This window comes from Prinia subflava, chromosome 12 (assembly GCF_021018805.1).
Source record: "Prinia subflava isolate CZ2003 ecotype Zambia chromosome 12, Cam_Psub_1.2, whole genome shotgun sequence".
NCBI lineage: Eukaryota > Metazoa > Chordata > Aves > Passeriformes > Cisticolidae > Prinia > Prinia subflava.
The window spans coordinates 1,396,188-1,423,956 of record NC_086258.1 but is presented as its reverse complement, the minus strand read 5'-3'; the positions used below and the strand labels follow the sequence as shown (position 1 = coordinate 1,423,956).

The 27,769-nt window shown below is 48.1% G+C and overlaps 1 protein-coding gene across 3 annotated transcripts; it reads left to right on the top strand.

The window, feature by feature from the left end:
• The first annotated feature begins 52 nt into the window (after window positions 1-52).
• Window positions 53-27,248, top strand: SLC31A1 (solute carrier family 31 member 1). Of its 3 annotated transcripts, none has more exons than XM_063408999.1 (5): window positions 53-151; window positions 20,045-20,197; window positions 22,390-22,462; window positions 22,841-23,009; window positions 23,594-27,248. In XM_063408999.1, exons 2-5 carry the CDS (start codon window positions 20,090-20,092, stop codon window positions 23,793-23,795), a joined length of 552 nt encoding a protein of 183 aa, XP_063265069.1. In that variant the 5' UTR covers window positions 53-151; window positions 20,045-20,089; the 3' UTR covers window positions 23,796-27,248. The 3 variants fall into 3 exon arrangements, with proteins under 3 accessions (XP_063265069.1, XP_063265070.1, XP_063265067.1); XM_063409000.1 differs by lacking the exon at window positions 53-151 and adding an exon at window positions 14,717-14,818; XM_063408997.1 differs by lacking the exon at window positions 53-151 and adding an exon at window positions 14,933-15,280.
• The last annotated feature ends 521 nt before the right edge of the window (window positions 27,249-27,769 follow it).

Genomic DNA, 27,769 nt, shown 5'->3' with positions numbered 1-27,769 from the left:
TATGGATACGTTCAAGGGGCGGGGCTTAGCGGGCAGGGCGGAGGGCGGGAACTTGGGGGTTGCCGGTAGGGGCGGGGCCTGTGTGGCCCCGGAGGGGGCGGGGCTCGGCCGCAGGGGCGGAGCGAAGGCCGCGGCTCGTGGCGGTCCCGCGGTGAGTGACGCGCGGGCTTGGCGGGGGTCCCGTGCCCCCCGCGCTCCCACCCCCCAATCCCGCCTGAGGGGGCCCCATGGCCGCCCCCCCTCCCCCCAAGCCGGGACGTGGGACCTCGGGCCGGGGGCGCCGCGGCGCCCCGAGGGGATGGGCAGCCCTGGGACGTGGGGGTGGAGGTGCGGGGCGAGCTCAGTGTGGGTGCAGGCAGCGCTCCCCGGGCTCCGGGGAGGCGCCCGGCTCGGCCCTGCGGTTCCCAAGGTGACAGGCGGGCCCCGCGGCCGCCGCGCTGCCCTTGCCGTGAGGGAAGAGTGACCCGCAGGGGCTCCGGGCTGAGCCAGAGGGCCCGCATGGCTCCGCTGAGGGCCCTGTGGGTCCCTGGGGCTCGGGCAGGAAGGCTGGGGACACCCGGGCGCTGCTGTGCTCCGGGTTCGGTTCTCTAAGTTACCCAGGGATATCAACACAGCACTGTGTTCTTACAACATCGGAATAATTCCTTCCGTAGTAAATGTCTGAGCCGCCTCTCTGAAGCAGTTTTCCACGTTCACCTTGTACCTTGAGAAATACACCTTTTTGTTGGTTTGTTTAAGGAGGTTTTTGTGGTGTATTGTGGTTTTTCTGTGTTTTTTCCCCTCTATATGCTTTGTGAGACCGACTGGCTTTAATTTCACCTTAGATCTAAATGGTATTGAAATGCAGAAGAACAATGTGCAAGAGGTCAGAATGGCAATAAGGGTTGATATTTCCTGGCTTTGGATATTTGCTGGCACTGGTTGGAAATTTGTACTGTCAGTTAGTGACTGGATGTTGGAGTCTGAGCAGGAAGTTGCCGGGTCTGTTGTGGAGCTGAGTTTGCAGTAATTCAGGAGTTTACTGCAATGATTGAGATATCAGCGATTCCACTTCTAAAGGGAGAAGATAAAGTGGAGTGTTAAGCAGCTTTTATATTGCAGAATGTGTGATGAATTTAGAATGAAACCTGGAAAAGGTCAGAACCTTATTTTTGTTAAAATAAAAACAAAATCAGACCCACAATAATTTAGTGTAAATTCCCAGTGGGAGGAGATTGTTCCAGCCTTGGTATGGCAGGTGGGCATTTCCTTCTGGTGGGAAATCTGCTCCCTTGGATGAAGAGAGTTTGTTGCTCTGGCTCCTGTATTTCTATCAGGTTGGTTGTTAATGTAGTTTTGTTTTTAAAATGGAGATCACCCATATGGCTAAGTCCTGGTGTGGCACTTCAGTTTAGATTTTTTAGGCATAGGTATCACAGACTCTCCTGAGTTGGAAAGGTCCCACCAGGATCACCCAGCCCAGCCCCTGTCCCTGCTCAGACCCCACCAACCCCACCCTGGGCATCCCTGGCAGCGCTGTCCAAAGGCTCCTGGAGCTGTGGCAGCCTCGGGGCCGTGCCCATTCCCTGGGGAGCCTGGGCAGTGCCAGCACCTCTGGGGGAAGAACCTTTCCCTGCTCTGCAGCCTGAGCCTGCCCTGGGATAATTTGAGGCCATTGCCTCAGGACAGCAGAGATTGCAGATGCCCCTCAGGAGGAGCTGCACCCTTAGTGAGTTCTGACTTCAGTTTCCCGTTCAGGATGAACAATCTCAGTGCCCTCAGCTGCTCCTCGTGTGGCCCTTTCAGACCCTTCACCATCTTCCTAGCCCAGTGTTTTACCTGTAAATATTTCCTTTTTTTTTTTCACTGGGATTCAGCACTGGCCAGTTTTAATGCCAGTGTAGTGGGGAAGAGGCTGTAGCAGCACATCCTTCAGCACTCAGCAAACATCTTAGCTACTTGTCCGTTTTTAATTTAGGCTTTGTTCATAGTCCTCATCTGTATTTGAGTGTGCAGTGGGTTCATGGTTCCACACAGTTCCCACAGTTCCACACAGGCAGAGGCCAATTCTTCCTGTTTGTGCTCAAATTCCAAGCTCCAGAATGCTTACTAGTCCTCCTTTTTGTGCCAGGTGGATGAAACACTCCTCACAAATGTTTATTAAGTTGACTTTCTGTCTTTTTGATCTTAATTTGCCTCTGCTTGAGCCTGAGGTCAGTAAAGCTTCTGCAGGATTTTGCATGAGTAACAATCTGGGATCTTATAGGGTAAGTTAATGTTCAAGTTAATGATCCCAAATCCCGTCATTTGTGATGTAATGTTTCCTGAGGCTTTCATCAGGCTTTGGACTCTGCATTATTCTTTTCCCATCCTTCATTAAAAAGGGGGCACTGGGAATAAAGTGTGAATGCTGCTGTTTAAATGAAGATTGGTTTTGTAACTAAGGGTTTGTTGGCGAAGCTGTGACTGCTCTGCTGTACAATACAAAATTAAAGTGATGCTTTTTGCTACAAACACAAAAATTGTTGCAATAAGCAGGTTTTTGCTGCTTCTGCTCTCCTCCTCCCTAAAAACAAGATACTGAAAATGTAAGAACTGGCAGGAGTTGCAGGCTCCCACAGAACTTTGTGTTGAGAATGGAGGAGTATTGTATAATTGTTTCCTGCTGAGATTTGGCTGCTTTTCATTTTTATCAGTTTTCTCATCTAGGCCAGGTTGTTAACTAAGATGAGAATTAGGATAATTTCTGTCAGTAGAGAGGAGGAATTACATCACCTTTCCAAGTCACTTTTGCATGTTTGCTTTTTTATTTCAAAGGTATTATCTTTGAGTCAGGTACCACTGACTCAGACTTGCAATGGTACAAGGACAAAGTTTGCGGGTTTGGGTTTTTGTTTGTTTGGTTTTTGTTTGGAAAGAAGTTTGGGGAGATTTTTCACTTCATTTCTCCCTTCACAATGTAACTTCAAGGTTTGGATTAGCGAGACACTCTATCCCTGAACAAAAGCTTAATGTCTGAGAAGGAAGCACATTGAGAATAAACTTTTCCAGTTTTATGTTACAAGTAAAAGACAAATCTACCATGTTCACGTGGTGAGTTTTGAGCAGGGCCCTGAGGAGTCTCCTTTCAGCTGGCTTGTTTTCCAGTCGGACATGAGGTCCAAGAGGAGACAGAACTTTCTGTTCTGTTAACTAAAATGTACTATTTTCTCCTTTCCTCCTTGATGAAGATGACAGAATGTTCATTCTATTTGCTATGAAGACCCCTCTGCCCTACACAAAGCTGCTGTGGCTCTGCGGAGCTGCCTTCCCTGCCCTGGCCTGAAGGTCACCTGAAAGTTAGCAGGAGCCTGCAGCAGAATTTTGGAAGTTGAGCTGAAGCACATTGCCAGCATGAACTTCTGCACAAGTCTGCCAGGAAATCACTGGGAGTCTTGGCAATTTTTTCTTAGGGAAGGATGAAAAAGACTCAGTCTAGTTTATGTTGATTTTCTCTGGGAAATCCAATCTAAGTTAATCTACTTCATTGCCTTTTGTTTCAACCTAATTTTCTGGAAATGTTCCTGATCAGGTCCTGGAAAACATGATGCCAATGATTTTTTCATTAACCTTTTTTTCATCTGAAACTGGAATCTGCTAATGCAGAGAATAATGCGACTAGTTACTGTAAGCAAATTAAACTCTTATTTTGCTGTACTTTCTAAAGCCTTTCATTTGTTGGTCCTGGAATTAGACTCTCCTGGTTTAGAAGCCAATCTAGAAGTGGGAAATTGTGATGAAATAGCTCCTTTTTAGTTTTCCTTTTTTATTTCTACAGTTTTTAATGTCATTTCCCATTGCCTTTTCTTCCCTGTATTATCAGTTCATATCTACAAAGGTCTCCAGCTGATTTCCAGTGGCACTTCAGCAGCTGTGATTGCAGCCAGAACAATGACTTTGCTTCCTGCTCTTTTCCTTTCTGTAGATATAATCTTAGAAAAATCTCACATTTGCTGTATCACAGATTTAAATGTCATTTATCGTCTGCTAAAAAAGTTGTACAGGCATATAATCCTTTCACTTTATCTAAATGAGTAGAGCAGTCCATGGCCGCTCTAGAGCACAGGCCAAATGCTGTGAGTGACTGGGGCTCTTCTCACTGCTGGCTCAGTGTGCCCGGTTATGAATCCTGAGAGGCTGGGAGAAAACTGGGAGCAGAATGGAGGTGTTCTGACATGGAGCTCACAGTGAGTGCCCCAAGCTCTCCTGAGACTGTGGGAGAGCCACTTCAATTCCATAATCCTTCCTTTCCCACACTTACTCATTAGTTATCACGGATTCAGATCTCATTCCTCTGATGAAGGTACGGGAGCTTGAAATACAAGCTTTGTGATACATTTAGCTGATCTTCTGGCTAACCTGGATAAAGGGAACCCTGACAGTCTTCCTTGGTTTTCTTTCCTAAACACTGCGTCTGTTGGGGGAAGGAGTGGCTGGCAAATACCTTTTCAGGTTTTTTTCACATTAGAGGGAATATAATTGGACTTGGCTCTGTAGGATTAAGAAATGCTCTGAGGCCTCCTGAGAGGTGCAGTGCTCATCCTGAGCTAGTGCTGTGAGCAGACTGACTGGCCTGCTCTGGAGAGCTGCGAGAAGCAGCTCCTGCAAAGGGATTCAGCTCCCGCCTCCTCAGGGAGAGGCTCATCCCTGTGACCCAGGCTGCTCCTTGTCTGCTGTCTGTAATTGGTGGCTGCACTCTGGGTGGGACAGTGGCAGCAGCTCCTGCCACCCTGGCTGCTCCTGCCACCCTGGCTGCTCCTGCCACCCTGGCTGCTCCTGCCACCCTGGCTGCTCCTGCCACCCTGGCTGCTCCTGCCTGGGCTCTGCCAGAGGCTGCACTGGGGGCTAGGACCCCATTACTCACTTGCTTCCCCCGTTAACCTTCCCTGCTCTAAAAGGTCTGGTACTAAAGAGGCTCAAACAGCTCACTGGCACAGCTGGACTGCATTTTCAAGCTTGCATCTTTTACTTGGGAAGGAGAAACACTAACAAATGTGGAGCAGACTCAGAGCCCGTGCTCCCAGAAGGAGCCATCCCAGTTCACTGTCCTGCAGCCCTCAGAAGTCACCACAGTGCTGCCATCAGTGTGGCTCCGTGGGAGGGCATTTCTGAGGGGTAAATCAGCCCTTGTACATCAAAGTAATAAGGGAAGTGGGAGCACAAGCTCCCGAGGAGCACACCCAGCCTCGGGATACTGTGCAAGTGAAATGCAATCAGTGCTGGTCTGGTTTTCTCAGCTCCCTTGTTTGTCTGAACTCCTGGTCTAATGGATTTGACAAGAGACTGAGTCACAATTTCTGGGTTTGCTGCCAGGAGGGTTTTGAACAAATCGAGTTACCATTGGCTTTGGTGCCCCTTCATTAAGTTGGGATAAGACATTATCTCACGAGGACGTGCTGAACTTTAGTGTTTAAGGTGGTGTCAGGTGAGGCTGAAGTGTGCTGGAGGAGCATGTTATAGATAGCTGAAACCTGAACAGCTGCAAAGTTACTTGGGAGTTTCACAGCTCCCCCTGTGTTCCAGTTATAGGCTTGGTTATACTTGTAAAAACCATTTTTGTGCTCTTTTCATAAAAGGCACAGAGCAATGTCCATGGGATATCCTTCTGTATGGGTGGTGAAGCCTAATACACTTGATCCTGCTTATTTTGATTCTAGTTTAAAAAACCTCTTGGCAGCAGTCTGACTTTCCTTAATTTTCTGAATTCCTCAAGTAAAGCCCTTCAGGACATCATAACAGCAGGATCATGTGCACTGCTTGTCAGTTGATCCCATTTTGTGTAACTCTTGCTTCTGATCTGATGAAATGAAACCACAGCCCCCACCATGAGGCCCCTTGTGTTGCAGGGCACAGCACAGCTGTTCTTGCACTTTTTCTGCTTTGTCCTTTTGTGGGGGTTTTTTCATAGCAGTTGTTTGCTCCAGGTTTCCAAGCAGAGGGGTCTCAGAGCCAGTTACCCTGACAGAGTTTGTCTTGTACACAGTGTTGAAGAATTTCTGCACAATTGATGATTTATCTGCCTTGTTATTTTTTTCTCACTTCCCAATGCTCCTAAAAACTAGCTGATGGCTGTGAAAAATCACATTTCTTCATTATGGGACAGATAGAGTCACAGGGTGATTTGGGATGGAAGGAACCCTAAACCTCATGTCATTCCACCCCCTGCCATTAGCAGGGACATCTTCCACTATCCCAGGTTGCTCCAAGCCCTGTCCAGCCTGGCCTTAGACACTTCTTGGGATCCAGGGGCAGCCACAGCTTCTCTGGGCACCCTGTGCCAGGGCCTGCCCACCCTCACAGGGTGTAACTTCTTCCTAATATCTTATTTAAACCTACTCTCAGTTTGAATATTAAAATACTTAAATACTAAAATAAACTAGGCTTGCTTTGTTGTAATATCCAGAAGCAAGCAAACCACTAATTTATCTGATAGAGATACGAATGTTTGAAATGTGTTTTGGTTAATGTGTTGGAAAGTAATCTCTGCAATGCACTTAATCAGATCAGGGAGTTCTAAAATCTCTTTGCATTTGTGCAAAGAACTCGTGAGGAAGACCCAAGAACTGCTATTGCTGCTCTGTGGATCTCTGTGTGAGCATCCCAGTGCTTGGTCTGGTCCTAAGCTAATCCGAGCAGCAGTTAATGATTAGCCTTTGATAGAGATAATGATGTGCTTGTCAGCATTATGTGAGGGTTGAGAAACTTTGATCAGTCTCAGACTTGTTGCCTCTCTGGAGAAAAAGGCTCTGCTGGAGTCGGCAGATGGAAAACCTTTCTCTGGAAGAGTAAGTACTCAGCATTTTTCAGCTCTGAATCATTTCTTCTTTGGATTAGCAGCTCCGTGGCTGTCCAGAAGTTTGAAAATGATGAAAAAGCTAGCATTCAGAGCTCTTTCCCGGAGTGTTTTTTTGCCACTCATAGAAAAATTGTTGATGGCTCTTGTTCCGGCTTTCCATGCCCTGCAGTCACAGCTCTTCCTGTCAGAAGAGTGTCACGAGGCCAAGGCTCTTCCAAAGATAAGTTCCTTTCCAGAGAATTGAATTGATTGCTCTTTTCTTGATACTGGAGATCTTCTACCTTGCTGAGATTGTATTTTCAATTATTCAGTAATTTCAATAATACTTCCAATGGTTCAGTTGCATTTTCAAAAGGAGGATGCTCTGTTCCATGGACTGGGGCTATGAATTTGTTCTCCAAACGCCTACAAGTATTTGCATTACTAACAGGAAGCTGTTTATATATCACTGTGCCATCCACTTGCTGTTTGCCAGGATCACGGATCAAGAGTAGGAAGGCGCCTCTGGTGATGGATATTTGGCCTTAACCATCTGCCAAAACAGAGACTGACTTCCTGGGCTTAATTAAAAACCCACTGGAATGGATTTTGCCACTCGTGACCTGAGTTCTACCTTGCATTTTGCCCATGAACAGCTTGAGGCGTCTCAAAACAAGTATTGGAGGCACAAAAGAGTTTGATTCTTGGCTGTGGTAGAACAGGCTCTTGTGTTGAGGGGCAGTCGTGAATGGTGCTGCAAAATGAAATGAGCACACATCCATTTCTCCTCTGCAAGAAAAGGTATTTTTCTAAAAGTGAGTCTTGTGAGCTCTTATGTCTTTGGTTGAAGCCTGTATTTCAAAGGTGACCCTGACATGCCAGAGCAGGAACTGGAAATTCCAGGGTATCCCAACAGGTGCTGACATCAACATGTGGCTGTTGAGGCAGTGTTTGACACAGGCTGGAGCATGGCAGCTCCAGGGAAGGGGAATGGTTGAGTGGCCACCTTAAAACGCTGTGTCTGCACATGGACACACTTCTGAGGGCTAATTACAGACAAACAACTGCTTAAATATGAAAAGAAGGGAATGAAATGGAATCGCTCTGCAAGGATGCTTTCCCATGTGGTGGAAGGTAATGTGTGCATGGCTGTACTGCACATGGAAAAACCTGTGTGAATGGCTTAAACAGGGATGTCTCATATCACACATGTGGAATGGCCTCCTAAAAATTAGCCAGGAGTTTTGGAGTGTGGTTTTCTTGTTATTCAGATTCTCAAAACACCTGAAAGTCGGTCCAGAACTTGTACAAGTGTTGCCTTTTCTGGGCTAAGCCTGATAATAATGTTGAAAAGCAGCCAGAGAGGGAAAATTAACTATGTGAAAATGGGCAAGTAGGGTAAGATATGGGAATCTTCTGTGAATCACCTGTGCTGGACTCCCTTTTATGAGGCCTCTAATAAACCAGTGCCGTCCATTTATTACCCTCAAGTTTAGTTTTACCTGCATGGGACAAAGGTATTTATGCTGTTGCAAGATAACATCTGTAAAGAGGTAGTAACAGATAACATCTGTAATCCTTCAACTGTATTAAAGGCCCACTAATGTACTTCTAGGACACATTGAATCACCTTTGGCTCTGAAGACACCTGTGCTTCCTTTCTTGGAAATGCATTTTTTGACTCTGGTTTCATTTTGTGTCTCGTGAGATTATTTTACATTTTTACAAGGTTTAAGGCTTGAAGACACCATAATATCAGTCTGGTCAGAGTTGGTTATGCTGTATAGCCTGGTGTGTCCTTCCCACTCCAGCAAACCATGGAGCAATGGTTTATCAGAATTAACTTGTAAGTAGTTCTTTGTCTTGCATCCTGACTGTCTTGGTTTGGAAAGACATGTATCTGTCAGGGAAAACTGGAGTTTCCTTTGGAATGGAGAATGTAAAGCCCCCTCCCTCCAAATTACTACAATTTTGCAATTAGGAGCTTTCAGGCAAAAAATATGGGAATAGGAGTAATGGTTCTTTACTAGGAATATTAAAAATGCAAATGCAGTAATACAAAAAAAAACCCAAGCAAGCAAACAAACAAAAGTCCTAGAGAACCCTGACAGAGTCAGGGATACGACCTGACACCCTGTTGGCCAGGGTGTTGGAAGCAGTCCAGATAAATCCTCCTGGAGTGACAGACGTGGTTCTGTTGGAGTAGAGATGATCCTATAGTGGCAGTGAGATGAGTCTGGTCTTCCTGTGAGAATCCAGTGAAAAAGTGGATGCTTGATGTTCTTACATCTCAGTTTTTATCTTGGTAGGAATGGCTGCCTCCCCCTCTACTGGGTAGAGCATCTCCCAATGGGATGGTGTCATGTGTCATGGCACTGGTGAGCCTTAATGGCCCATTAACAGCAGATATCCCCCTGGAGGGTGGGCAGTGGTGACAGAGATAAGAAACACTGCCCCACCTGGTTTAACAGCTGGCCCATTATCAGAAGGCATCCACCCCCCTGGAGTTACAAGAGATAAAGGGAAAAAAACCCCAAACATCTCCCCAGCTGGTTTCAACGGATGAAATAGAATACACTGGTTTTTTTTTTTAATAACCCAAGGCGCTGACATATCTGTCATTCCTTAGAGATGGAATTCTTCTGCACGTGGCCACTGAACAGCCACAAACAATAATCTGTGTCCTTACCCTGTGGACAGACACATTTTGGTGGGAGGCTTCTTTCCATATGTGTTGAATATACAGGAATCTGGATGCTGAATTAGTGAGCATGATAAAGAACCTTGTATGCAAATGGTGAGGTATTGGTTTGTTTGTTTTTTTTTTTCATTTGAAGAGAAAACTTCTCCCTTCATTTAAAAAGTGCCTGCTATAGGTAGAGGAATACATGCTAGAAACTGTTTTTGATTAGGGCATATGAAATAGGAAGTGAAATTCTCCACTTGGCCTGGTTTTTCTAAGGAAGCAGAAGTTCTCTGATCTTACAGAATACTCATCTTCCAAGATGAGGTTCCAAATACTAATATATTTTTATAATAAAAAGTTTTTGAAGAGTATCACAAGGCTCAGGACTCTGTCCCATTTGTTCTTCCCTGAGGCAGCAGGAGGGTTCCTGCTCTCTGGCCATATGAATCACATCTCTCTGGTCACTATTCCTGTGTTTGATTGTGTAACATCAGAGCAAAAACCGCCACTGAGGATAAGGAAGTATCTGTTCATTCAGGAATTACGTAATCTTGGAAAATATGGGTCACATGGCTCTGCTTTTCTGTCTCCTCTTCCCGATGCTGTCCTGTGTCTCCTCACTGCTCAGGATCCTCGCTTGTCCTCAGCTGACAAATGAGTGCTGAGAGTTTTTAGCAGGAGGTTCCCAGGTTCCCTGACTGAGCACCAGCCACCCTCTACTCCCCCATCTCAACACAGCTCTTACTCCCCTGGCCTTTAAACCATTCCACCTTATCTCTGCCTAAACTTCCTCCCTTCCTGCCAGGTTTCTCTTCCCTGGGTGCTGAATCTTGGGGACTTTGTGACCTGAATTTGTGTTCCTGTGTCATGCCCTTGAAGATGTGAGGATGAGAGGTGAAGCTCTGATGGAGTGGGCTGCTGGTCTGCAGACCTGGCTACTTGCTTCAGAAGGCTCTGACATGCACAGGAAGTGCTGAATTGCTTCTGTAGATGCCACCTGGGGATTGCTTTGATGGAAACTTGTCAGTTCTAGCTCTGAATTCATGCTGGCATTGGCCATAAGGAATTTTGGTGTCTGCCATGCCTTTTATCCTGGATGTTTCATGAAGAAATTGTACCGTGGCATCCTGTGCCAGTTTTGGTATCTCTGGTGCTATGATGTTCTCTCCAGATGTCAGAATCATGAGCCAGCTTTGGTACAGCATCTCATCTGCTTTGGGAGCTGTGGGAATGGCAGTCACTCCTCAGCTCTTGCATGTCTTGAGGTGCCTCAATTCTGCCACTTTCCAGAAATGTCTGTGCTCTTGTGTGCCACAGAGGGGGACAGCTGCCTCATCCACCCAGACAGAAAGGGGAGCAATGAACAGCATGGGGCAAATAAGGGATCCAAGAGGCTGGTGGTGGAAGAAATGAAAACGAGGTGGAAAACACTGTCCATGTACAGAATGGAAGAAACTGCTTGTGGTGGGCTTGAGCAGGAGTGGGCTGAGTGCAGGAGTCAGAAGCCTGGTGCAGAATGGGTGTGCTCTGGCTTTGACATCCCAGAGGATATTGGTGTCCTTGCTGGTTTTGCCCAGAGGGCAGAGCTGGCTGGAGCTGGGCACTGTGGAGCAGTAACATGGGAAAGGGGAAGGTTATGTGGCAGATGACGAGGGGAACAAGTATGGAAGAGATGCCAATCGCCTTTTAATTGGTACTACCTTGTCACTATTCCTCTTCAGTGCCTGCTGATGTAGCAGCTTCCCTTTATGAATGCAATCCTCATTGGCATTTATTGGCAATAAAAGCAACTTACGGTTTTCTGTTCCTGGCCCTCTGCTCCTGGTCAGTGTGTGGGCGACTCCAGGCCAAGTGAGCTCTGCTTTCGTCTCTGAGCTCCACTTTGGATTTGCTTGGCTTATTATAGTCCCTGGCTGGGGTTGTTCAAGACAGCCAAGACTGGAATGTGCTCTGATCCTTGGAAGGTGTCCCACTGGTGACTTGAGGTTAATTTGGGCTCATGCAAGTTGAAAGTATTTGTGTTTTATCAGAATGGGAGCAGGTTGTTGCTGAAAACTTCAGGTCATGGCATTCTTGACATCAGTTTCTCCAAAACAAATTTGCTGTGCCCTGCCTGGTTGTCCCTTTTGTGGATAAGGGTCTCTTGTGTGGATAAGTGTCCTCAGCCTTGTGATAGCCTCCAGCATCTGTCTGTCACCCAAAGTCCCTCCCTTGAGCCAGGCTTCTGTGACAGATGTGCCATGAACAACATCTGCCAAACAGACTGTTTTGCAAACCTGCACCCTGTGGCCTGGTGTTCCCAGCAGCTGCCAGACCCAATCCCAGGGGAATTCCTGGTGTCCTGCCCTTGCTACTGTTTTGCATTGGGCAGGGCAAGGAGTGTGTTGCCTTTGCAAAGGCATGGGAATGATCCAGTCACCTGTACCACGTGTACTTTGAGCTCCAAAGCCTGGTGTGCACCTTCCAAGCCATTGTCACCGCAGCGGAGGGCAGGGGCTGTGCTGCTGTGCTGAAGAGATGGTGCTGTCCCGTGTCCTGCCAGGAGTGGGGTGCCCTGGGGAGCACCTGCATGTGCTCTTAGGGGGGCCCTAAGATTTGGCCAAATAGCTGGAGGCATGGATCACTTCTTGAGATTGCAGTGCTTCTTTCAAAGGAAAATGTCATGCTCCTTGGGATGTGTGGGAATGTGTGTGGGATTTTTTTGCAGATGTGGGGAGTTTCTACCCCTGCATTGCTGACCTTGGATTTGTGAGGAACAGAGACAAACTGAGGTGTGACAGTGCTGGTGCTGTCACCTCTTGCTAGGGGTTCCTGTGGTCATTGCAGAAGTGATCTTACCTGTGCTACCAAGACAGGCTGGGAAGGGGCCAGCACTAGCACAGGGGTGTTGTAGGGTAGAATAGGAATAGGAATAGGAATAGGAATAGGAATAGGAATAGGAATAGGAATAGGAATAGGAATAGGAATAGGAATAGGAATAGGAATAGGAATAGGAATAGGAATAGGAATGTTAAGTTGGAAGGGACCTTCAAGAATCATCTGATCTAACTGCCTGGTCTCAGCTCGATGGAGACAGTAGAGGATCACTCTTGGATCTCTGTGCAAAGCTCTATGTGTGTTCCACGTGTTTGCACCTGGGCTGGGTCAGACTTCTCTGCAGAAATGAGTCCACAGTCAGGCAAAGCAACTCCTCAGTTTTGCCACGCTTCTCAAAGGATCCTTCTTTGACTGCTTTGCTGTCTCCTGGAGTTTCAGTGTGGCTGAGGAAAATGCTTGACCACAGGGGAGGCTCAGCCTGACTCTCCATTATTTTGCCACCTGTACACAGCTCTTACCAGCATTTCTCAGCCTTTCCTCTGATGTTACCAGGTTTAGAGTCTGAGGTTTTGTGCTCTCTAGAGTTATTTTCAGCTGCCTTTTACTCCATTGGGCCTGTGGGTAATGACATGGTGTGTGCTTCACTTAATGAAGTTCAGTGCATTGTCCTGTAAAGAACAATCTGTCCTGGGTTATTTTTTCTTCTTGTTCAAAGATTACAGATTTCCTGAGGTGTCTGCAGAAACTGGGAGATTAGGAATGACCGTCCCCTTCTAGGGAAGCCTCTAACAGAGGGTGACCAGACAAGTTTGCTATGAAAATAAACTCCATCAAAGGGCCATTATTGTAGCCATGCTGAGAGGAAGAGCTCTGGCCCCTCCTCAAGTAATGGGGATTGTGCTGAGTGGCTGTGATCAGCTTTGCTTTAGTTGTGCAGCTGAGGAATGCTTTGATTCAGAGCAGAGGACAGGACCTTAAGGACTGAACATAAGCTGATACTTCATCATTTTGTTTTAATCTTCATTTTAATTAAACATTAATTAATGCATATAACTGCATCAAGCTACCAAATGATGTGGTGCAGCTCCAGGAAGCTTGTGTGAGCCAGCATCCCAACTGGAATCCATAGTCTGGAACTGGAGCACTGTTTGGGGTTTTTGCCATGTCTGTAGGTGCTGTGTGATGGCTCCTTGTGGAGGGGGCAGCCTGAGCCCTGGGGACACAGCAACCTGGTAAAGACAGGGAGAAACATAGTGGTACAAGAAATACAAGGATCTGATAAAGAGTAAAATAAGCGAATGATGGCAGCCAGGAGGACTGAAGGATGGGTGTTTGGAGGAGCACGTACTGCAGGGTGTGATTGCTGGCCCCAGCCCTGTGATCTGCCTGTGCTGCAGAGAACCTGAGCTCGATTCTGGCTTAAAGCGTCACTCCCAAACCTCCCTGTGTGCATGCTGTGGTTTTGCTTCATTCTCCTCCCACATCCTGCCTGTGGGATTTGTCAGGATCACCTTAATAAGGGTCTGTCTCAGCCTGGGCAGATCCCATCAGTTGTGGGCATGGCTCATGGACAGCAGAGTGGTTTTGATGTACCAAAACTTTGTCATTACCTTCAGCATCCACAACTGGGCTGTAATGGTTCCAGCGGGGATCCTCAGTGGAGGTGATGGCAGAGGATCAGATCTGTGTGGATTTCTCCCCTCACAAAACATGAAAGCCCTGCATGTCATTTTAAAAGCCCATTCTTTGCCTGTGTTGGGAGAGCTGGGCTCTGGGTGCTTGCAGCTTGGCTGCCTGTCCCTGTTGATTGCTTCCATCCTGCCATGTCACAGACTGCCCAGGCATTGTCCCCTTTTGAATCTGAACACAAGATGTTGTCTGCAGCCTCGCTCACTCTTTTTTTGCCCATTATTCTCCACTCCCTGCACCTCAGCCCCTGGCATCTCTGGCTGGACATCCTCCAGAGTGAGTTCTTGTCATCCTTCAGGAGTTCTGAAACCTGTGAGTGTGAATAGCTCAGCCTGCTCACAGGTAGGCAGGGAAAATGTGCCCTGTGTCACACTGTGTGTTCCTGCTTGGCTCTGCTGGTCCAGTTTGAATCCAGAAAGCTTCCGTGGTCAGGGATAAGCCCCAGGAAATCCAGATGTGTACAGCCTCACCCTCAGTGTGTGTTGGAACTCCTGAGCTGTCCCCTTCTCTCTTCCTTCATCCAAACCCCTTCTGGTGTGCTGAGCTTTTGTTTGAAGCCTTCAGCTTCTGGGAAGAGCTTTAGGATGAGACTCTGAGGTGGTGAGGCAGTACCGGGGCAAGCCACAGTTCTGCTGTGAGGTCACAAACATTCATGGAGTTCTTAATATAGCTCTAAGAGTTCCTTGTTCAGGAATTGTGCAAGGGAAAAACAGAGGTGTGCAATTAAGTGTGCCGGGCACAGCACAGTCCCTCCCTGTGTCTCAATGCCAGCCTGGGGTTGCTGAAGCTGCTTGGAAGAGTTCCATGGGGAATTTTCACACTGAGAAACAGCAGTATGTATCTGTAACTCGTGTTCTGCTGCATTACTAAAGAATGTGGTGTTTGTTCCCTGTGTCTTTAGTGTGTCTTTACAGTTTGGCCCAGGGGCCCTGGCTGCTGTTGCTGGGTGCTTCTGCAGCATGAACAGGTGGAATTGGTCTGTCCCTCAGCTGCGCCTTTAAGCAGCTCTGGAGCTCTGCCTGGGATCCTGGAAGAATCACAAGTCCACCCATTTGGAAAGGAAGCAGTTAAAGTAGAAAAGTTTGCCAGGAAATTGAATAAACTAAAAGCAGTGCTTAGGTCTCCTGATGACGAGCTCAGTAGAGCCCACAGCTAGAGCCAGTGAACAGAGCTGCTGTGTCTGCAGGCTGCTGCTTCCCTCCCACTCCATTTACAGCACTGCTAAACAAAAAAGGGATTGGGCTTGGGACCACAAGCTGGGAGCCAGTGGAGCTCGGTCTGCCAGCGGCACTGCTGTAAGTAGAGCACGGGGAACTCCTGGGTGCCTTTTCCATTCCTTCTGTGTTTTTTCTGTAGCATTCCTTTGTGTCATGCAGTACTGAGACCTATAATAATATGTAAGCAAGAGGTCTTTGCTTTTCCAGCTTGCTATTTTTAATAATTTTCCCTTGGCTTTCTCTCAGGAACTTTGATTTTACTTCCTAGTAAATATTACCAAGTCTTTCTTGCTTGTTCAGGAGAAGAGAGGGATCTCCTGACCCTGTTCCTGCTATCAGAAATGTTGGTGGAGAAACTTGGGTATGAATCACTCCAGCTGTGCTGAGAGGAGTCAGGAGGGTTCTGAGCAGGAGTCAGTCCTGTGCTGGCCACGACAGCAGCACCCTCTCTGTGGGACAAATAACTGCTCTAAAGGAGACTGGAGAGGGGATTTTTAAGGCTCTGGTCCTTTTGGAGCCAGTGGAATTCTGTTTCTTGGATTTTCTGAACTGGTTTGGGAAAGATGAGACACTGTTTAGAAGGGAAGAGTTGATGCTGTAATGGGCATTGATTTAGGGATCCAGTGTTAGTCCTATGGGACTTCTGATTTGAAAGGGATTTCATTTCCCTTTGGGACTTTAAGGAGGATCTGTTTGACACTGAGCTGATTGTGAAGTACTTTCTGGGATCTGGGTAGATCCTTCCAATAGTGTGTCCTGTTTCTGCATGTCCTGTGTTTCTGCATTGAAAAGTGCATTTTCCTTGGGTGTTTGCCACAGGAAAAACTCCGATTTGCTATGAAGTTGCAGGACTCTGGATGAACACAGCAGAAGCAATAGATGGGGAAGCTGTGGAGGGGGTTGTGTGTAATGGCAGTGAACTTTGGCTGAGACCTGCTTGAAGAGGCTGCTCTGGCTTTGGCATCTCGTCAGGTCCAGCTTGTTTACCTGCATTTGTGTGTGCCCTGCCACCCCCTTCTCTGTGCCCTGGGTGTTGCAGACGTGGCCTCCTGGTTGTGTGTGGTGAGCAGCAGTGGTTTGGTGTTGTGCAGGGTGAGGGTGAGTCCTGGTGCTGACAGTGTGCTGCTGGCAGATCCTGCTGCTGGCTGCACCTGTCCTGAGCCAGCCTGGTTTGCTGATCAGAGCGGCCACGGTGGCATTGCAGGGCTGGGACACAAACCTCGGTGTGAGCAGGGCCCGCCTGAGGTCCTGCTTAAAGAAAGAGAAGTCCTGTGTGTAGCTCCGAGTCTTGCAGTTTTCCTTAAAAATCTGAGGGGCTGTGAAATGGAGGCTGTGGCTTCTCTCACCTGGGGTGACAGCACTGAGAGGGAAAGAAAGAAGCCCGGGAGGAGAATTTCCTCATTCCTCTCTCCCGTTCCACCCTGTTTGTTTTCTTAGGCAGTAGGCTACTGCAGAGCACAAAAAATCACGGTGTGTGTGTGTCCCTTGTGACAGTTACACCCTGAGGTCTGTCCCCTGCAGGTGTTCAGAGTGCCTGAGCCTGATGCAGCCACAGGCTGTGGCAGACCCTCTCCAGGCTCCATGCTCAGGAATCCATCCAGTGCCTCTCCCTCTCAGTGCAAACATATGGAGCAGGCAGCAGCCAGAGATCAAATCACCCATTCAGGCAGAAATACCTGCTGAAGGGCTGGCTTTGTACAAGCTAAACCTATTTAAAGAATTTACAATAATAGAAACTTGTGAGGGGTGGATTTTTTCCCTTCAGGTACGGAGTCAGCCTTGTCAGCACCACCCTCGTGTGACACACAGCGCTCCACATCTGCTAGCTTGTTTCTTAAGAGCTGTGCAAACCAACCAGGGATTTACAGCTTGGAATATTACACACCCATTAACCTGTTGCTGCTGCTGCCCTATATATTGTTTTTCACCTCAAGGCTTAGGTGAGATCTCCTAAGTAAATCGGATTCTGATTGTCCACTGGAACAATGTTTATTTTTAAACAGAAATTTATCAAATGTTTGTTACCTTCAGTGATACAAAACACAGCTGACGTGGCTTACATGAGGTTATTTCCTCTTAAGCTTACTTAATACTCCAACCTTTCCAGGCTCTCATAAAGTGTCCTTCAGTGTTGGGTGACTGCAGCAAGGGGTTGGGTTTGGTGTTGGAGCACTGGGATATAGCAGGGTGGGAAGGAGCTACCCAGGTGAGGGTCAGGCTTGCCCTTTGTAACTGTACCAAGGCCTTCCCAGCCACAGGCAGCCATTCCTGAACACCTGACCAAGTTCTTTGTTCCTACAGAGTCAATATCCTGAGAACACATCCACTGTTTCCCCTTTCTGCACACAAATGATGATTAGTGAGAAGGAGTGAAAAGGTGGACGGAGCCCAGCCATGAAGGCAGTTTTTAGTTTGGTAGAGAGCCAGGGCTTCTGTGGAGCATTTTGGAACCTGCTGAGCTTGGCAGGAGTGGGAAATCCTAAAAGGAATAAATAAGCATTGGACAGTAGTCGCTGATGAGGATGTTGTGTTCAAAGGAAAAGCAACGGATCAGTCAACTGAGAGAAGAGGGAGGAGACAGGGACAGCTCTAAACTCTGCTCTCTGTGACAGGGACAGGAGCCAGGGCACGGCTGGAGCTGGGCCAGGGCAGGCTCAGGCTGCAGAGCAGGGAAAGGTTCTTCCCCCAGAGGTGCTGGCACTGCCCAGGCTCCCCAGGGAATGGGCATGGCCCCGAGGCTGCCACAGCTCCAGGAGCCTTTGGACAGCGCTGCCAGGGATGCCCAGGGTGGGGTTGGTGGGGTCTGTGCAGGGACAGGGGCTGAGTGATCCCTGTGGGAGCCTGCCCACTGAGGATATTCCATGGTTCTGTGATTCCAGTAGACTTTTGCTGCAGGAGAGGGGAAGTTCTTGTGTTTCGTCTTTCCTCTCACAGCACATTTACCTTTGATCCTGCGGGTAAAGCACTTGGGCTACTCTTCCTTGCCTGATGTAAAAGACAATTTGAAGTTTGTGTGTCTTGGCAGAGGATTCCTTTCCCAAGTGTTTGTATTTTGTGACTGCAGTTCTAGAGCCTGAACATTTCAGCTCTGGAACAGGAAAATCTTCCAAGCTGTGCCAATATGGAAATCACACTGGGCATTCTGCAGGTATTCCTTGGTGAAGTTTTCCTGTGTCAGCTGAGCTACTTCTTACATTGTTCTTTCTCCTTTTTATCTCCCTGTGAACATTTTGCTGGTCTCAATATTTAAATACAAATCAGGGACAAAGTGAGCTATAAAATATTAGCAGAAATATGGACAAGGAATTCATTGTGCTTTAGCCAGTGCCATTGGATTCCATGACAAATTACTTTCCAGGGGATTATTGTGAGGTTGTCTGATAAAATAAGAGATGAACTACAAACTTCATCTGCACAGAGATGCAGAACATACCTGAGCTGTGGGCTCCTGGTGTCTCTTCTTGATGCTTTCCTGCACTGTTTAATTTCAGTGTTTGCAAGGTATTACTTCTGTCTTTCTCTTGAGTTCCTCCCCAGCACTGCTGACTTAGTTTCCTTACCTTCCCTTACCTTAGTTACCTTTCCTTTCCTTAATGAATCTTTAATTTCTCTCATTGTTCACTTTAATTTAACCCCAAAGCCCTTGGATATCCCCTGTCAGGGATGCCCCACAGGGCTGCACTGGCACTGGTCTTCTGGGCCACCAGTGACCCCTGCTCAGGGTCACTGTCACGTGCTGAGCCAGCTCCACCACCAGCTGTCTTTCAGAGTTTTATTTGCTACTTCCAGTTTAGAAAGCTCTTCTAGAGTCTCATTTCCTCTCTTCAATCTAATTATAGCCATGCCTACCTGTTCAAACACCATGCTGTCTTTTGGCTTAAAAAACTGAAAAAACACACTTGTAAACTCTTGTGATGATTTATGGGGAAGGAAGTCTGTCTCTCATTTCTTTTTAAACTTTAATTTGATCAAGTGTCCGAACTTTGCTTTTTATTTCACTTGGTTTTACTTCAGTGCAGGATTGGAGTGGGAGGGTACAGAGGATTCCAGGCAGGGTCCAGCAGGACAGATGCTGTGCTTTCAGGAGTTACTGGTGTTCCCAGCTTGTTTTCTCTCCTGTTGCTGTTTCTACCTGATGTTTTTCATTTCCCACCAGCAATTGCCAGCCCAGGCAGTGCTGGGGCAGAGAGCAAAAGCCATACCCACAGGTAACCATGGAGGGTATTGTTTTTTTTTACTGTGTCCAGACAGCCCTGATTTGTGGTAACCAGATTAAGGATTGGGACTGGCAGCCTCTCGAGTGTTTCTCTCACTGTGGGTAATGTGATTAGAGAGAAGATGTGGCAATGTAAAGCTCATGGAAATGAAATTGGATTGCCTGTAGCTGTTGCAGACCTTTGCCTGGCAGTAGGTCTTGTACCAACTAACACAATTTCTGTGTTAAACATGTTCCCAATAAAATGCATAACTGTCAATTAAGAGAAATCCTGTAATCTGATCCTTAAATATATGCAATTTAAAGTGGTACTTGTGATACTTTTGCCTCTTGCAAGACTGCACTTTGGAAGGGGCTCTGGTTTTTTTCTCACGTAGATAAGAAATGTTCCTTTATGCTGAGCACTTGCCCCAGGTGCCATCTCAATCAAATTAGGCTGCAGAGGGAGACACCTCCTTTAAAGTCTCCGGCTCTGTGCTCTCTGTAGCCAGAGCAGGGTCATGAGGATGCTCCAGGAGTTTTCCAGAGGCAGCATTCTCAGTGGCTTGGAATATTTTCTTGTGCAGTAGCAATAGAGAAACCACATTCTGTTTAGAAACGGGCTTAATTTCTTGTTTGTTTTTCAGGGTCCCACTTTTCTATGTGCCTTTCTGAATCCATCTGTCCTCAAGATGTCTCACCACATGAACAGCTCCATGCTGCCAACCTCGCATCCTCCTGAGCATCACCACCCCCCCACAGCCTCGGGACATGGTCATGGATCTGACATGATGATGATGGTAAGTGGAGAAGGGAGAATTATCCAGAGAGTTTTCCTTGTCTGTGGTTCAGAGTAACATGTCATCTTATAGACTCTGCTCTTGAGAACTGGAAATGAACCTGAGCTTTGGAAGGCAGGAATCCACCCAGGTTAGACCCATTGTGGGTATTCCAGAGTGAAGGAGCAGTATGAGGGATACAGAGCAGGAGATGGATTTCAGAGCTGGAGATCCTTTGGCAAAATTGTCTTTTCTTGCAAAAACCTTTCCAGCAGACAGCGTGGTGTGTGCTCTGCAGCCAGCTAAGGGCAGAAATGCAAAGCAAGAGTTTTCCTGCAGGAAAGGGATGGCTGGAGTTCTCCAGGCTGGCAGTGGGAGCCTCGGGCAGCCCTGAGAGGATTGCCCAGCAGTGTGAGGGGCTGTGCTGAGCTCCCTCTGTGCCCTTCCCTCCTGAGCTCTCAGCACACTCGATTTGGGAAGCACAGCGCTGCCAGGGCTCTTTGCCATGTTGGCATTAAGGCTGTATTGGTCCTGATTCCTGCTGCTGCAGCTGACTTCGGTTCCAGCAGGTTCAGGCTTGTGCATTCTGGCACCACTGAGGCTTTGAGAGCTCCTGGCCAGAGTTTCCATGGAGATGGCCGGAGGATCGGTGTTTGTGTGTTCTAGGAACTTCTTTAGCTTTTTCTCCTTTTCCTAAATTCTTTTTGGAGCGAGTTTCAGATTATTAAAACATGTTTGTTTACGGTTAAATTTCAAAACAATGGGAGAGAGGGCACATTTCCATTTCAAATGAGAGTGTTCTCAGGAGTGGATTTTGCAAACCTTCAGTTGGAGCTTATTTTCCAGCTTTGTGCCTGAGGAGAGAACCAAGAATCTCTGCTTCTATTTCTATTGCAACCAGTGTCACAGCAGGAGAGAAGAGCACCAGAACATCCTTGGTGGGCATGGCCCGTGTGGAACTCTCAGTCCAGCACTGCCACTGCTCTCCTTGTGAAGCTCTTCCCATCATCTCAGCTCAGTATTGGCATCCCTGGGCCATTACTTTCCATGTAAATGTAATTTCTTTACAAATGTCAGGTGTTCACTGGATAGTTACAGGACCCTGCCTTGCCCTGCAGCTGAAAACTGTAATTGCACAAGATTTTGAATTCATGTGGCAAATAAATCTGTCAGGGAAGGCAGTACACATGTACAGCATCTCAGATAACAGACTGAGCACGTTTAATGTGTTTTCCAGTTCCTCACTGGCACTAAGTAACAGGCTCAGGTTCAGCTGCAGTTCTTTGATTTATGTGGATTTTTTTTTAAATTTAAATATGTTCAATTCATTGGAGAGATGAGAGTACTGTCTAAAAGGTGCTTTACAGTAATTTCTGCTGTGGGGAAAATTAGCTGATTCTTATGGATGCTGAAATGAATCATAATTCTGAGCTTCAGCAAATAACCTTAATTAAGCAATGAGAGAAGTTCAAAGAGAAGTTCCTCTTGCTTGGTCAGGAATTCCCATGTGAAAACCCTGTGTGCAGCTGTGCCCAAGACATGCCAAGCTGTGTTTACCTAGATGGGAAGGTTGTGTCACCTCCAGCTGGCCTGGGGATCTTTGATGTCTTCCCACAGCATTTACTGTGAAGGCTCAGGAGCCCTTATTTTCACCCAGGGGCAGCTGTGGAATGGCTTTATCTCCTTATGTAGCTGTGTTTAGGCCTCTGTTTGCCATAGGATATTGGGAATTCCACAGGGAGGCAACACTGCAGGCACAGTGCAGGAGGGGACCAGGACTCACCTGTGCATCCCTTCCCTGCACCATACAGAGAAGTCCAAGTGGGGAAGGGAAAGTGCCCTGTACCCCATCCTGAGGGCATGGTGGGGCAAGGAGGAGCTCCATGGAGACATCCCCAGTGCCTGGGTACTGCTGATGCTCAGAGGAAAAGAGCTCCAAAAGCAAGGAGAGGGCACTTCCCTGGAGTGAAGGACAGGGCCTCCTGCCCAGGGCTGCCTGAAGGAGCTGGGAACTGGAGCCTGGAGCATCTCATCGCTGTCTCACTTGTGTGCGTTATACCAGATCTGCTGGAGAGTTTCTTGGTGTTTATGTGGTGACCAAATAAGCTCATCTGAGTTCTTGTTCTGATACAAACCCCATTGCTGCACCTTGCTATGAGCTCCTGGGGATGAGCTCTTCAGGCTCATCTTGGTGTTCTTTGTGTTTTGGGCAGGCCATGACTTTCCACTTCAGCTGTGAGAATGTGCCATTGCTGTTCTCTGGACTTACAATCAATTCTCCTGGAGGTTAGTAACTCTGTCTTGTGCAGTCCAGTCAAAAGGTTTGCACTTGGTGTTTCAGAATGTACCTTGTTACTTCTGCTAAAAATCTGTGGACATGCTGTGTGTGTTGAGTCTGGTTTAAATGGCATCTGTGGGGTGAAAGAAAAAGAGAGATATTTATAGAGTTCAAGAATTTGGTTTTATTAGCAAAAGTGATTGTTGCTTTTGCTTTATGGGTGAAATTCCAGTGAGTGTCTGGATGAAATCCCCATTTCCCACCCATCTGTGCATACACACAGAGCCTGGCCATGACCTGTGCAGCACAGTGGGGTTGTTCAAATCACAGGGACTCTGCTGACACATCCTCTTGCCCAGAGACAGTAATGTTTCCTCTCTTGTCAGAAATGGCTGGTGCTTTTGTGGCTGTCTTCTTCCTGGCCATGTTCTATGAAGGCCTTAAGATTGCCCGGGAGTGTCTGCTCCGTAAATCCCAAGTCAGCATCCGCTATAACTCCATGCCAGTGCCCGGCCCCAATGGCACCATCCTGATGGAGACACACAAAACCGTGGGGTAAGCACTGTACTTCATTCTCAAGCAAAGCTCTGCAGGGGAAACTGGCCCAGAAGAAGCTTGGTGCAGGCAGTTTTGGTCTCTGGAGAGTGTCCTGGCTCCAGACTGGGACACTGTGTGGCACTGGAGGAGGGGGACACCTGGGCACCCTTGGGGATGGGGACAAAAGGAGGAAAGCAGCAAGGAGCCAGATGAGCTTGGGGTGTTTGTAATGAACATGTTTGGGGGTGTTCCCAGCAACAGAGTTTGCATCCAGTGACCCCGACAGAAAACACTCAGGATCCTTGTGTTGACAGTTAGTTAAGGCCTCTGTGCAGAGCAGGAGCCATTCAGATTTTGAATGGAGGGTAGAAGAAGCTTGGCAAAGTCTGTTTCTCAGCTAAAAGTTGTGTCCTCCCATGCTTGTTTTGCTCTGTGAGCAAAGCCACAGCTCCAGGTGCCAGCTGTATGCAGGAGCCCCGGCCCAGGCTGGTGTCACCTACCCTGCCATCCCATGCCCACCTTGCTGTCCTGGCAGCTTTCTCTTTGGGGATGTGCATTTCCCTCTCTTCCATTTGCTGACTTGTTTGGGTTTGTGTTCCCAGGCAGCAGATGCTGAGCTTGCCCCACCTGCTGCAGACTGTGCTGCACATCATCCAGGTGGTGGTCAGCTACTTCCTCATGCTGATCTTCATGACCTACAACGGGTACCTGTGCATCGCCGTGGCCGCGGGAGCGGGCACCGGGTACTTCTTCTTCAGCTGGAAGAAGGCAGTGGTGGTGGATATCACAGAGCACTGCCATTAACACCGGCCCACTGCCCCCTGCAAGCGCAGCCACACGAGGACTGGAGCATTCCTAAGCTGCCAAGAGAATCATGATAAAAAAAATCAACTGGAGTTCACCACAGGTTCCTGGAGGGATACAGGGATGTGAGGAGCTGGGACATGCTGCTCCCCTTGACTCTTGAGAGTCCATGGCAGCCATTCTTGGCCAGGATTTGCTTTATTCTTAGATTATGCTGTGATTGAAATTAGTTGGCTGACAGAACTTAGAAATTACTATTTTAAAAAGAAAACAAAACCATTTTATTTTTAAATTGTAAATGCTCATCAGTGAGGGTTTAATGAATGGTAGGAAAAGATCAAAGTTGCCAATAATGTGTGAATGGCTGTTTTAATTTTGATTCTTTTCAATGTGTACATAATGCCAGGGGGGAGATTGCCCTGGCATTGTGGCTTTTGGGGCCAATGACACCTTTTGCTGTAGGACTCAGCCTCTGAGGAAAATTTGGTGCTGCACATCAGATACACTCAGGTGTGTCCTGGCAAGGGAGGACTTTGACCCAAGGATGTGACCTGTGGGCTTCAGGGGTTGGATGAACCTGCCCCTCAAGCCTACCAGAGGATGATGAGTGTTGTTAATCTGATGTATCCAGCAGCTTTACTCAGCTGCCAGGGAGAACACTTGACTTTGGCTGCTTTCCCTTCCCAGTTATGGAACAGATGCAGGATAGTAGTTCTGTATTTACAGGGCAAAAAGATTCCAAATAAACCATTGAACCCACAGGTACTTCATGTGGAACTGCACCTGGATGGAACTAGAGCTAAGCTTTGGCTTACTAGAACTATAAATGAGGCAAGAGCTAAATAATGATTTAATGACACTAAAGTTAAAATGGCTGGAGGGTATTCCTGGATGGAGGTGAAGGGGGAAAACAACCCCCTGTTGTATGTTCCTGTAAAGGAGAGATTTGGGGAAGAGGAGAAGGAAAATACAGGACTACAGCAGCCTTCAGTGTCTTCTCAGGTGAAATCTGGAGCAGTGTGGGCTAATCAAAAAGTATTCCTGACCCAGAGGATTCCTCTTTGTCTTGATAATCACAGTGTGCCCATGCTGGAGGTGCAGGTTCTCAGAGCAGTGGGGACAGGTTCTGTGGTGCAGTGAAGAACTCAGCCAGTGCTGTGGGATCTGCCCAGTGCCAGGCAGGACAGGCTGTGAGGGCGCAGAACCACCCTCCTGCCTGCCTGGTGCCAGGCCAGGCTTGGGGAGTAGCTCTGGTTTAGTACCTGGATGCTAAAAAAAGTTTTGCAGAGTGGTACAACGCTGGAGTCTTCCCTCTACCCAGCTTGCCCAGTTTGTGCCTATGGCTGCAAGAGAAGACAGTGGGAATTTGAGAACAGGCACCTTTTTCAGACTGGGACTGGTGGCTGGGACATGCCATGAGAACAGGGAATCCTGCTGGGAAAAGCCTGTGAGCACACACACAAAGGTTTGGTTTTTTTTTCCCTGAAGATGCTGCTGGTGGCTGCTGGCAGCAGCTGTGTGAGGAAAGCTGATCTTTGGAATGAGATTCTTTTAGCCCCTGAGCCTTAGAGTGTAAGGCCATCCCTGAGTACCTGGGTGCTTCACGGTGCTGGTGCTGCTGTTCCTGCACAGAGCCCACCCTCCCACCCTCTTTGAGGAAATCCAGTACTGCTGCTAGCAGGGCTTGAATTGCACCTCCTAAAGTCAGCCCTCCTGGGCTGATGCCAACTGTTTATTTGGACATCATGTTTTCTCTGGACAGTGCAACTAGAGAATAAAAGGAGTTGAGTTAAAATCAGGCTTAGGTTGCTAAATAGCTGCTTTCTGTAGCAAATTCACATCTGGGTGAAAGAGGCAAAGTTATTTCCATGGAAAAGTTCTAGCCACCTCCTGCTGACAGACAGGAAAAGTGCTTCCTTCCCCAGTCTGATCTTTGAAGGGAGTTCTGTCTGTGACAGAACCTGTTGGTGCCCTCTCTGCACCTGTCACAAAAATAAAACTCTCCTGTGCCCTCCAGGCAATTGTGGGAGGGGAAACCTCACCCTTCCCATCCCTGGAGAGCAGGCAGGAATGCTAGTGTTGGACACAGAAAATGGACAATCCTTTCCCACTCCTGTTGGAACTGAGAAGAAATCTGATTTACAGAGAAAACTGGAGCTGTTAAAAGCTGGAGATGTGGTTGATGTTGTGGGAGGTTTGCACTGCAGGGCTTGACCCCTGAAGGAGCTCAGGGTGACATTGCCACTGCTGCCATTGGTTTTTCTGGAAGGGGCTGGAATTGTTGCCATCACAATCACGGGGTGGAGTGAGGAGTGGCTGTGTGGTGACACTTGTCACCTCATATACCTCTTGCTGTGTCTTTCTTTAAAACAGGAGCTGCTTGGCCTGGTCTTGCTGTCACCTTTCAGCCACTCTCCTGAGTATCCAAGTGACCAGACTTGAATTCTCTGAGGGATGGCTTGGAGATCAGGCTGTGGCTCATGCAGTGTCAATCTGGTTCTTGTTAAGCTTTTCTGCCTTGTTCTGCTTGTACCACCTGTCCCCCTGGAATTGTTTCCCCCCAGGATGAGCTTCCAAGGCTCATCCTCTGCCCAAGCTGTCCCCAGAGAGGGCACACAGCTTTCTCCAGCAGGCACAGGGAGGGGACGCTGCCCTGGCAGGGCTCACCTGGCCAGGAGTCTCAGGTGCCCCAGCTGCTCTCAGCCTGCATGAGGGGTGGTTTGGGCACCCTGGGCTGCCCAGGGGAGGTGAGAAGGGAAGTGGCTGAGGAGAGCAGGGCGAGGCTGTGTCCCCTCTGCTCCTGAGCTCCCTGAGCTCTGTGTCCAGGCTGCTCCCTCCTGCCATGGCTGTGCTTTCCTCAGTTCTGTGTGACAATCCAGAGAAGCCATCAACCTCCCCGTGTCCCGGCCTTCCCCTTGCTGTCAGTGGAACCACGGTGCGTTCTCAGCCCATGACAGCCTGAGCAAAGCCTGCACTCCCTCTGGACGGGATGGCAGCTCTGGGGCAGCCCAGCCCCTCTGCTGAATTGAAAGTTGTCCTGGTAAGACGGGGAGGGAGGGCTCAAAGGAATACCAGACCCTGGGTACATTAAAATCCTGTGTTGACACACACACAGCATGCCTGGGGGTGCTGTCCTGCTTGGGGGTGACATCCTGTGCCTGTCTCTGTGCCCTGATGTTTGCTCTGCACATGCTGTGCCTCCGGATCATCGAGGAGGAAGCTCAGAGCATCCAGGCCGTGTCCCTCAGTGGGCTTTTGTTGCTTTCTTTGAGTGCCTTTTGAGTTTGTCTGGAGCCAGTCCCACCCAATCCAGCAGGATTTCTAGTTTTGTTTACAGTGGACTGTCAAGTTTTGTTTTTACTCTTGCTCTTTGTGGTGGTAACTTGTCTGATGTTACTGTGAATATTGAGAATCTCCTGTACATAATTAACCAATAAAATAGATTGCATTTTACCGTGGTGGGGGTGTGTTTTGGGAACAATCCTCAGTGCATGCCTGGATGTTCCTGCTCAGGTGCTGTGGGGTGGGAGTGAGGAGCAGCATCCTCTGGGCCTCCCCAGCTCCAGGAACATGCCCTGCTGGAATGGGAATGTGGGGATTCACTGAGAAGCCTCTGTTTGTTCCAGCTCAGTCACACTTTGCAGCTGTGGGGAGGGATGGAAGGAGGAATTGGGGCCTCCCAGATCTGCCTGCCCTGGAGAGGGAAGGTGTTGCAGCCGGGAAGCCTGGTAGGCTTCCGTGGCGGTCAGTTGCTTAAGGGCAGAAATGCCTAGTCATGGTGACAAGGCCAAAATAACCCTTCTCCCGCGCTTGGACCCTCGCTTATCTCCCTGTAAGACAATAGGTCACTTTGTACCCTGAACCATACCATTGGACACCTTTTCAAAACCTCTGTACCCTATAAAAACCCCACTTTCCCCCAGCTCAGCAGAAGCCGCTGTCCCTGGAACCCTTCACCGAAGAAGCTAATAAAG

What these genes read in the sequence shown, in the direction of transcription:
- SLC31A1 (XM_063408997.1), top strand. Translation starts at nt 15,113, where the DNA reads ATGACGAGCTCAGTAGAGCCCACAGCTAGAGCCAGTGAACAGAGCTGC. An exon ending in GGTCTGCCAGCGGCACTGCT is followed by an intron (nt 15,281 to 20,044) that starts GTAAGTAGAGCA and finishes TTTGTTTTTCAG; the next exon opens with GGTCCCACTTTTCTATGTGC. An exon ending in GAGACACACAAAACCGTGGG is followed by an intron (nt 23,010 to 23,593) that starts GTAAGCACTGTA and finishes TTGTGTTCCCAG; the next exon opens with GCAGCAGATGCTGAGCTTGC.